Here is an 11,723-nt window from a genome sequence, read left to right as displayed (position 1 = left end):
ACAAACAGGCAAAACCAACTGCAACTTCAGCAGCACTCTCTTCCACTCCCTGCCTCCCTCCGTCACTCCCTCTGTCTGTAACCTCCCTGCCCCTATATCCTACATTTCTGATTCACTCCCATTCTCATCCATTTCAGATTCAGTTGAAGAGGTCATAAAATGGCCTCCAATGAGGACAACAGTCTGGGCAGACACTCTTGTATACTCTCAAATACTCTTACACACACACACACACACACACACACACACACACACACACACACACACACACACACACACGTCCCCAGGCCCCCTGCTAGAATGTCAGGTCAGCAGTCGTGGTGCAGTAGAGGTAGCAGCAGTTAGCAGCAGCAGCAGCACAGTGTGGCTGTGGCAACCCAGTGGAAGAATGTTCGTCGGCCCGCGTCGGCTGCAGCGAGTGCCTTTGTTGTGTGGAATGTGTCAGTGTGGAAACAACCTGCGTTTATGACACGGTGGTTCATTGTCTGCGTGTGACAAAAAACGACCAGTTTTGGTGTGGAAGTTGGAGAGGGTGCGTGTTTGTCATCTTCTACATGCACTTTCATTTAAAGTGGCTACAATCAATATTTTCATATAAACAGCGGATTACATGACTTCTTGAATTTGAAAGGGGTCATATGTAGTGCCACAGAGAATAATCACCCATCTCTGCAGTTCCCTTCAGCTCTACAGAGTTTTATAGCATCATTCAGCTCGTTGATTTGGGCTTTCTGGTTGACTACTTTACTATTTCAGTCTGTTCCACTCTCACCGTCTTGTTATCGGGCAGAACAGGCAGCTATTTTCACCCAAAAAGAAAAGCCCTTAAAATCTTTGGTGCAATATCTGCCTGGCACCAATTGACAGACAGAGTTAGAGTTAAGCTGGTTAACATAGCGGAGCATTTAACTTCTACAGACACGGATATTACCCCTTGGGCTTGGTAAAGCACAAACAAAAGCCAAAATGAGAATGAATACTGTAAACACAGTGTATCCTCTAGTTGTTTTACATGGTCGCAGAATCCGTACATTTCAATCATTTATCCATCACTTTTAGCTCTCTATTTTTACTTTTCTGTCCACTTGCTGACTAGTTTTCATCCACTCAATCGCACACAACTGGAACACGTGTTGGTAAGGTGACGAATCGCACACAACTGGAACACGTGTTGGTAAGGTGACGCAGAAGGGTGGGAAACCAAACAAAAAGGAGAACAAAAGGTGTGTCCTGTTGTAGTTGGATGGCTACTGGCAACTGGGACAATAAATGTACAACAAAATCAGCCATACACCAGTGTATTTTTGGGTGTCCTCTGAATGTGTTTTTTTTTTTTTTTTTACATAAGCTGTCCTGAACCACAATTATCCCAATGTACCCTTTGGCACCTGGTGTGAGTGTGTGTGTCCAAGGACAAAGTTTTGTCACTCTCCTTGAGCTCTAATTCTACGTCAGTCACAGTGGACATGAGCCTGCATTCTCAGCTGCTCTCCTCTGTCCCTTGCGTGTGCACACAGTATACACACATACACACTCAAAGGCCTCAACACATTTCATCATTTTATACCTCTCTGTCTCCATCTCACTCCCTCCCTCTGCCCCCTCGTCTCTTTCTCCACATGCATCCCCAGCCCCCATCCTCTGCCCTAACTCTCTCACACACAAATACACCCCTGAGCCCTGCAGAACATTTTTTTTCTCTCCTTCACTCGTCATCTACTCTCTCTCTCTCTCTCTCTCTCTCTCTCTCTCTCTCTCTCTCTCTCTCTCTCTCTCTCTCTCTCTCTCTCTCTCTCTCTCTCTCTCTCTCTCTCTCTCTCTCTCTCTCTCTCTCTCTCTCTCTCTCTCTCTCTCTCTCTCTCTCTCTCTCTCTCTCTCTCTCTCTCTCTCTCTCTCTCTCTCTCTCTAACTGTCTCTTTTCTTTCTCCATCATTGTCACTGCCCTCATTCTCTCTCTCTGTGTCACTACGGTCCTCATCTCTCTGCTTCAACTTCAAACCTCTGTTTGGGATGTATACTGTATCCCTGCAGTTTCTGTGTGTGTGCCTGTGACTGTATATCGGTGTATATAATAATAATAATAATAATAATAATAATAATAATAATAATAATGATGCATTTTATTTAAAGGCGCCTTTCAAAGCACTCAAGGACACCTTACAAGGCACATAAAACACGACAACAGTACATCAAACAATATAAATCAGGTAACATTTAGTGCAAGGATAAAGAATAAATAGTGCTGTATGGGTTGATATATATGCATTCTAGCGTGTGTGTGTGTGTGTGTGTGTGTGTGTGTGTGTGTGTATGTGTTGGCTTCCTGCCTATCAGCAGCTGTTGTCAGCCACAGGAGAAAATTCAAAATCAATCGTATCGTATTGCCAGCAAGCCTCAGGCCTGGATTCACTGATACCATGTCTGTGTGTGTAAGTGTGTGTGCGCGTGTGTGTGTGTGTGCGCACGTGCCTGTGTGTGTGTGTGTGTGTGTGTGTGTGTGTGTGTGTGTGTGTGTGTGTGTGTGTGGGGGTTCTCACCTCTGCTTTCTTGCCGGGCCCAAAATTGCTTGACAGTTTTGGCAATGTCATGGTTCTCTCTAAGTTTTTTCTGCCACTGGCGCAGCTCCTGCACATCTGAACGTGTCCTGATCTACAGCACACACACAGACACAGACACAGACACACACACCACACACACACACACACACACACACACACACACACACACACACACACACACACACACACACACACACACACACACACACACACACACACACACAGACACAGACACAGACACACACACACACACACACACACACACAGACATACAGCACACGTGCGCAGGCAGCACATGCATAAATACAAATGAGCAAACATTATCAATAACTTAATTATGTTGCAGGCTAGTCAATAAGCCACAAGCATTGTCTATAAAAGTCCTATTTGGAGCACTCGCAATGTATGCTTCAATAAGTGTGTGTTTTTGTGTGTCTGTGTTCACATGCTCTCATTTGGGTGTGTTCACACTCTTGACAACAGAATGAATAAATCAGTCAAATCCTGCTGCTGATCAATGCGACCTAATTGTCAGTGAGCTGTCTTTGATTCTTCTCTCTGTCCAGTCTGTAGTTAACATGAGTTATGCTTTTGTTTTTGGGGGACACTTCTTGTTGTTGCTGTGCGCTCATGTGTGGGATGCAGTCTTTCCTGAGAGATTGATAAACAAGCTTGCTGTTGTAGATGAACAGAAAAATTTCCCTGAAGAGTGTATTCTCATTTTCCTTCTTCATCTCTTCCTCCTACTACGACTACTACTAGGCCTTCCTCTCCTTCCTTTTCGTCCCTCCTTTGTCTCTGGTCATCTCTTGTATTTCCTCTCCTCTCCTTCAGTGCCCAGTCTCCCCTGCCAACACCTTATTATCTCCATACTCTCCCGCACATCAATGTTTCATCCCTCTTCATCCATAAATCTCCTCTTTACTCTGTATTCTCTCCTGCGTCTAGTTTCTCCAATCCTGTTTTCCTACCTCTCCAAAAGTGGGTCTGTTATATAACATGCAGCCTGGCAAAGGGGTTGAGGAATGGGTTGTGAGCTCTGATAGTTAATTCACCGGGTGTCACAGTGCTGCAACAGACCCTCTGCTGATGAGAGCAAACCATAGAAATGGAAATGAGGGTTGAGGGTCAGGAAGGGTGGCGGGGGGGAGTGTGTCGGGTTTGCTCATTGCTTTGTGCCTGTGTGGCCATGTCTATTCAATGTCACTTTCCATTTTTGTCCTCCACAAATCTTACGCATCAAGTTCTGCTTCTGTTACTATCAGTTACTCCTGCATGAGGGAAATATTTGATGGGCTTAGGACCCCCCGTGACACTTCTTTATAATGTGTCACACACACTACATACCAGCATACAAAGACAAAAACTGTTTTTCTCAGTTCTTGGAAAGCTGACTTTTTGAATATACAAGCTTTCTACAGGATGCTGACAGTTCATGTGTGAAAGTGAGGAGACAAAAAGCTGAGCTGAGTGTATGTGTGAGTGTTTTGAAGCCTGTCTGTGTGCATCAGCACTGCTGATTAGCGGGGGTAAGGTATTGTTTTGACTGTGCACATGAAGCCAGGGCTCTGTGTGTGTGTACGTGTGTGTGTGTGTGTGTGTGTGTGTGTGTTTGTGTGTGTGTGTTCGTGTGTCTGTATACATGCTCTCTATAAGTGTTTATACATTTAAACTTGATGTATGACACAAAATTATGTTTTTCTTGTCATCTATTTTTCCCAGTTTGAATCATTCTGATAATACAGTATATTTCTGGTTTAATCTCAATGTCACTGCACACGTGACAGAGTCTGTTTCACTGTGCACGTGAGTCACTCTACTCATGGTGTGTGCATGCATGAAGGCTGGTATTAGAGCAATTAGAATAACTAGCTGGCACTGAGAGGGTGCATGCATGCACATGGAAAAAAATCTCACACACTCCACAGTAGCACTAAAAAAAGAATCTCAATCCTATTAAGCTTTACTAGCATTTCCCCTCAAAGTTGACGCCAGCAGCAGCCCAAGCAGACCCCCCCACACTCACCACATATCCACAAAATGCATACAAGCACAACGTGACACAAACTGCGCACAGTATGCCCTCCTTACCCTCTCGCATGCACACACACACACACACACACACACACACACACACACACACACACACACACACACACACACACACACACACACACACACACACACACACACACACACACACACACACACACACACACACACACACACACACACACACACACACACACACACACACACACACACACACACACACACTTCAATCCCAATGCACAGCCTTAAGCCGCCTTCCTTCTTGTACAAAGCTGCCTGTGAGACTGAACTCTTCTCCTGGTCTCACACTCTGCAGCAGCACAATGGCTTCTGTTTGGAAGAACTGGCCGCAACCGCGCCGACAGCCTGCACAGGACCCAGCCACCGCAGCTTCCTCTATACCCCTCACACACACAGACACACACACACACACCATTATTTTGTTGCGCAACGCTTTCATCAAAGTTTAACCAGCCAAGCAACCTGTAAATTGAATCGTGGCACTGTAGACTCAGGCGCAGTAAGTAGTTACACTGTGGCTCCATTGTCCTTTGTAAGAACACTTAGAAGTAAATAAGATTTAAAATACTTTCAATATTGCAGAGGTAAGTGGATATCCCAGGACTACATGTGTAGGCCTTTCCATCCCTCAGTCCAACTCGTTCTTCCATTCAGGACGCCCATACAGTCCCTTTACAGAAGGGGGAAGTGAGGTTGAAGCAGAGCCACTGGCTACTGGAGGTCCTCAGTGCCTGTGACAAATTTTCTGCATGAGTGTCACTGCATGGCTCTTCACCGACTAAACACTAGACCTCCATTCAAACCATTCATCTATTGCGGCCCTCGGATCATTCAGTTGGAATCATAGACCTACTTCTGCTGTTGACTATACAGCTCTCTCTCTCTCTCTCTCTCTCTCTCTCTCTCTCTCTCTCTCTCTCTCTCTCCCTCTCTCCCTCTCTCTCTCTCTCTCTCTCTCTGTCTGTGTGTGTGTGTGATTCTTTCGACCAGCTCTAGTTTATGTCAAGTGGAATACCAATCACTGGGCCCCACTTTGTGACAAAAACTAGGACTACTAATGCAAGAAGAACTTCCTCAGACACGTAAGGAACATAAGAGAGCTACTATTCTTATTTCAGTTTAATTACTAGAAATAAAATTTAAAAAACATTTTTTCAAAGACATTACATAGTTTCCTCTAAGAAAAAGAACATCTACTTCATGCAAGAAAATTTAAGAAAACTGTAAAAAATGCATTTTATTATTTCTCACACTCAAAGATGAAGTCTTATTTTGTCTGACCAACAGTCCAAAACCCCCAAATAATCAATTTACTACAATAAATGACAAAGAAAGCATGACATCATCACATTTAAGTAGCTGAAACCAAAATACTTTTTGGGATATTTGCTTAAAAAATTACGAAAACAATTATTTGGTTATCAAAATAGTTGCTGATTAATCTTTTGTCGACTGATTAATTGATAAATTGATAATCAGTTCTGCAACAAAATGATGTAAGAAAAACAGATCATGGTTGAAAACAAGATAATCAGTCACTCGTATCTTATCTGATCTGAGTTGGACTCGGGGTAGTCGAATGTGATTTACTATATCGGGTTAGGTTAGACAAGGCAGTGCTGCTCAGCACAGTGCTGTGTTATATTTAGGGCAAGGCCAACCACAACTTGTGTGTATGCTTCATAAATCTACATCTGCAAATGGAGACACTGGAAATGATTATTATAAAAGCCTGCTTCTACTGTACCTCACCACAACCACCCCGGATATTGACGGCCTACAGTAATTGTAATGCCTATTTATTACACAGCAGCCACATTACTCCCACTCAGCTGACTAGACCTGAGAGAGCCTGAGAAATCTTAGTGATTAGTGGTATGTGTTTGTGTGTGTGTGTGTGCATGTACATATGTGTGCATTACAGTAGCAGACATGGATGAATGGATTAGAGTTGGGCTAAGGCACACAGCGTAAAGAAGATTATGTAATATGTTTAGCCCTAGCAACGCTTTATAGTTCTACGTGAGTGAAACAAGAGACAATCACATTGTCTGGGTCATAGATGTGTGTGTATGTATATGTGTGTGTGTGTGTGTGTGTGTGTGTGAGAGAGAGAGAGAGAGACTGTGTCTCTGTGCGTTCTGTATCTCCACTGCTGCTCTTCCTCAGTCTTCAATATGTTTTGATGGAGATTAATAATGGAGGGATAAATTCCAATCGACAAAAATACCCTCTTTCCCTGCTTCCAGGCCTTCAGTCTGTCTGTCTTTCTTACACACACACACACACACACACACACACACACACACACACACACACACACACACACACACACACACACACACACACACACACACACACACACACACACACACACACACACACACACACACACACACACACTCTGCAGTCAGCGCTGCGTCAGGCGGGTTATATAACAGAAAAGAGAGTGTAAGAGTGAGGGGAAAAGAGAGGCTATGGGGGGGTTGTAAGGTTGAAGAGAACATAGTATTTTGATAATATGATGTACAATTTGGATAAAACGTCTATAAAAATGATCATCTTGGCATCATCACTCAATTCAAAAGTCACATAAGAATCATCAATGAATCAAATGCTTTTGCACTTTTCTACAGCAAAATCCCATAATCCTATTAGTCTCATAAACCCCTAAAAACATTTCTATATTATAAACTCTCAGTCAGATTTTAGTAATGTATATCTTGTTCACTTATATATGTAATCTGTGAAGCATAGTATTTTATGACAATAGGAGAGTGCTATCTAAATAACACAGAAGTACACACAGGAACTAATGACGTTGTACAGTGCATCTGTGCTTTCCAGATGACTGTTTGTACCGATGTCCTCATCTCTGCTCTACTGCCCACTGCTGCTGTAACTGCTGTTTTTTTAAGTGTCAAGGTAACAGCAGCCACGACACAGTACAGAACGCCTGCTCAGTGCCTACCTAAAATATCTCCACCCTGTATGTCTTTAATAAGTTATGATCCTCTGTCTCTTCAAGAGGCCAACCCTCAACCTCAAACCCCTGATTGTGCAGTGCTCACAGCCTCCATGAGCTTCTCAGAGGCTTCATCCTTCATCTCTTGACCTCTTCTTACCCTTTACAGATGTATTTCCCTCCATCTTGCCCAATTCCTAATCCAAGGCCACTGCAGAATCAGCTTGACTCGCCTCTTTTCTCCCTTTTGTCACCCATCTATCCATCCAAAAATGTTCCAAACATAGCCCTAAGCTTCATCCTTATATCCTTCCATTCCCGCTTTGCTGTCTCTTTTTTTTCTCTTTCTGGACGTGTCTCTCTTCCTCTAAATCCCTTTGGGTAGCAGGCTGCAGTGTTATCAGTGGCCCAACTGAACCTCTCTTATTTCAGTGTAAACACAGTGAGGAGTGACAGGCAGCTGACTCACTGCTGCCACCTGATGTGAGCATAGGCTAATCGGATTTTATGTTGCAACAGAAAAAAGAGGAGGTGTTGCCCCCTGCTGGTGCAATAGTAGACCAAATCTGGAACAAACAAAAGTACCTCCTCTAAATTAGTCATCACTTATGACCCACTATATGTGTGTGGCAGTGTATCTATCTACAGAGACCCTGCACTCCGCCTGTATAATTTTTAATTATTTTGCTGTGTTTGGGACATTTCAGGGCGTCAGTGGGTGTGTGGCCTCCAGCCAATACCAGCACGCAGGGTGTGAGGTCGTGACTTGTAGCATAGCAACCAGGTTACATCACTGTCTCGATCTCTCTCTCCTCTGCTCCGCTCTGCCCTCCGTCTCTGTGTCATGGATGCATAAAGAGGTGCAGGTCTGTGTGTCTGTTTGAGCGGGAGCCGGGCTGAGTTATACACACGCAGAGCAGAGAGGCCACAGAGGACAGGACAAAAATGATGTTTTATTTATCTGATTCACGGCTCTGTTCTCACCACTTCTCTCTCTGTCTCTCTCTGTCTCTCTGTCTCTCTGTCTCTCTCTCTCTCTCTCTCTCTCTCTCTCTCTCTCTCTCTCTCTCTCTCTCTCTCTCTTCTCTCTCTCTCTCTCTCTCTCTCTCTCTCTCTCTCTCTCTCTCTCTCTCTCTCTCTCTCTCTCTCTCTCCTCTCCTCTCTCTCTCGTTGAGTCAGGGAGGAGAGACCAACTTTGAACACAATGTGTTAACAAATACCAACTGAAAAATCCTGCATAATAGACATACAATAAAAACGTTTCATGCACAACCCTTAAATTCATCTACATGCCCACATGAATGCATGTGCAAATATAGATTTTGAGATCGTTGAAACAGAAGGTGATTGTACATGACAGAACAGCTGGCATCCTTTCCTCTCAATGGTTTGTGCAGCGAGACTGAAACTGAATACTCCCTCAAGCGGCGAAGGACAAGAAACAAAAAAAAACAACATAAGAGCCTCGGGGGTGACAAACAAAAACATAGCCTCTGCTTACATCCTTACACCACAGGAGGTTTATCTTTGAGTGAAGCAGAATGGGAGTGTGTGATTGTGGCGAAATTGCTGCTGTTCGCCTCTGGTATTGCCTATTTATATCACAACACCCACACAGGATGGAATTAAGCTAGGCATCACTGATGACATAATCAAACTGCTGAATGAAATGAAATGAAATGAAATTGCAGTCCCTGTGGATGCGTGGATGGTGGGGGCTTTTCAGCAGGATGGGATTATACAACAAGATCGCACTGTGGGCCAATGTACTCAGAGGAGGGTGCGGTATTGTATCCTAATGGAAACACACACACACACACACACACACACACACAGGCTGAATGTGTGTGTGGGGTATCTGCAGGGTTCCTTCACGCTCTCTATTTCAAAATCCTGATTTATTTCCACACTGTTACTTCTGACACACACACACACACACACACACACACACACACACACACACACACACACACACACACACACACACACACACACACACACACAAACACACAAACACACACACACACACACACACACACACACTTTTCAAATCAATTTGAAAAGTTTGGGAAGCGGCCAGCTGGACTAGCCCTGTCAATATCACTATATACAGTATAGCTGCAGTTGTGGTGAGTACATAGCTAACGAATCCAGAGTATTTCCTCCTGTATTTTGTTATGACAATCTTCTGAAACTTTAAGCTTATTTTCCGAACTCCTCTCTTTTTTTTTTTTTTTTTACACGTGTCTCAGCTACATTCTTCCAACAACGTCTATCTGCATTGCCAGTCCTCGTCACGTTCTAGTGCTTTGATATACAATTGGACACACAGCCTGTACACAGCATTTTGCCTTTAGTTTTGTCCAGTATACCTTGTATCCCCTCCAGAAAGCCTGGATGAGCAGAGCAGCCTGATCCTCACTCAGCAGCAGAAACAGAGGGATGGGAGGCCTAGGACTAAGGATAGGGAGAGAGGTAGAAAGTAAATTTTTGTTTTTGTATATTTTTGTTCCTTTAAGTTAATATTTATTTAATTCTTCAGACACTGAACTGGAACCTGGTCACTATGAAACTCATGAATGCCAAAGTCAAGTGTGTGTGTGTGTGTGTGTGTGTGTGTGTGTGTGTGTGTGTGTGTGTGTGTGTGTGTGTGTGTGTGTGTGTGTGTGTGTGTGTGTGTGTGTGTGTGACAGTGGCAGCTTGAGGAAATACTTACTGCATGCTGAGCCAGTTCTTTACAAAGTGGATTTCAGGGAAGTTCACCGGGATCTGTCCTTGCCTGCGAGGGTTATGGCTGAGGAGAGAGAGAGAGAGACGCATGATACACATACAGCTAAAATATGACATTCAAGAGAATTCACAGGATGAGGTGAGCATTAAAGAGTGAAAATGGAGCTTGTACTTGTAGAGCCACTCAGTTAGGAAGTCACATGGATTAAATAATGTGGTTTTCCGCTGAAATAAAAAAAAAGAGCAATCAATGTGATGCAAATTGCAGAGGTTGAAAAAAGTACTCAGATTATAAAAGTAGCATGGCAATGTAAAAACACTCCATTACATGTAAAGTCCTGTATTCAAAGTAACACCACAAAAGTTACAGTAAACTTTATTATTGTAGATTAAGCAGTAATCTGTAAATAGCATTTTTACTGTATGAATTCAAATTACTTAATATACTAAAGGGTAATTGAATCTGTAACAAAAATCAAATCATTTAGATGTGGAGGAGTGGTGCCATTTTATGCAATTTAATGTTTCTATTCACATGATAGGTATCTAAGGAAGTACTCAATTGGTATCGATATCACTGAGAGTACTTGGATTGGTGCTGGTATCGTCATTTCTTAAATGATACCCAGCCCTATGGGTCACCTGTCGTTTGTTTAGTTACATATTTATCAGAAGAAATTCTGACCTGGAAACAGCCCTGCTTTTGGGCTTCTTTCAGTAAAGCCTCCAATCCAGGCAACAACACTGGGAACACTCTCTGCTCCACAAACCATGTGACAGGACCTGACACACACACACACAAACACACACACACACAATATTTACGGACGAGGATGGCAGAGACATTTGTTCACAGCTTAACCCTGCAAACCACAGTCCATTCATCTTACGTTGATGGAGTTGTGGAGGTGATGTAGTGTCAGCTGATGATGATTGTTTCTGGCTTGAAGGTGGAGGTTTTCCTAACACAGAATAGCCAGTCAGAGCAGGGTGGCACAGAAGAGGGTCAAAGTCTGTCAGGGGATCATCATCCACAAACACCTGATGAAATTGGTGATTGCCAAAATTACTTCAGAGAATGCTGGAGTGACATGCACCAGACTAATGTGGCAGATAGGGATATTTGTACAGCTGACCTTGGCTGTGGTGAGTCCATAGAAGACGGGGGAGTGTGTACTGGCGCTGTACTGGGAAAGCTGAGTGCTCGCTGAACTGGTATCCGTCCACACAACACTGGGAGGACTGGGCTGCTCAGCTTCATACTCTTCAAAACACATTAAACAAAAACACAGCTTTAATAATACATTTTTGAAACGCCTTGGGAAACCGAAAATTTCCATCTTACCATCACACACTTGTTGCCAAAGGGATTTTTTGGCACCGATTATCTTCGCCAT

General features: G+C 43.5%; 1 protein-coding gene across 1 annotated transcript in view; it reads right to left on the bottom strand.

Moving 5' to 3' along the window:
* iqck (IQ motif containing K) overlaps positions 1-11,723 on the bottom strand; it is a 25,908-nt gene extending 14,185 nt beyond the window's left edge. The window contains exons 1-8 of the mRNA XM_062439499.1: positions 11,672-11,723; positions 11,463-11,590; positions 11,217-11,367; positions 11,012-11,109; positions 10,499-10,551; positions 10,313-10,390; positions 9,969-10,053; positions 2,538-2,649 (exon numbers count right to left, since the gene is read on the bottom strand). Of these exons, the coding sequence (XP_062295483.1) occupies positions 2,538-2,649; positions 9,969-10,053; positions 10,313-10,390; positions 10,499-10,551; positions 11,012-11,109; positions 11,217-11,367; positions 11,463-11,590; positions 11,672-11,723 (757 nt within the window). The remainder of the gene's footprint in view (positions 1-2,537; positions 2,650-9,968; positions 10,054-10,312; positions 10,391-10,498; positions 10,552-11,011; positions 11,110-11,216; positions 11,368-11,462; positions 11,591-11,671) is intronic.

This window comes from Scomber scombrus, chromosome 18 (genome assembly GCF_963691925.1).
Source record: "Scomber scombrus chromosome 18, fScoSco1.1, whole genome shotgun sequence".
Classification (NCBI taxonomy): domain Eukaryota; kingdom Metazoa; phylum Chordata; class Actinopteri; order Scombriformes; family Scombridae; genus Scomber; species Scomber scombrus.
Note: the sequence above shows the minus strand (reverse complement) of the source record. Positions and strands in the feature narration are given on the sequence as shown.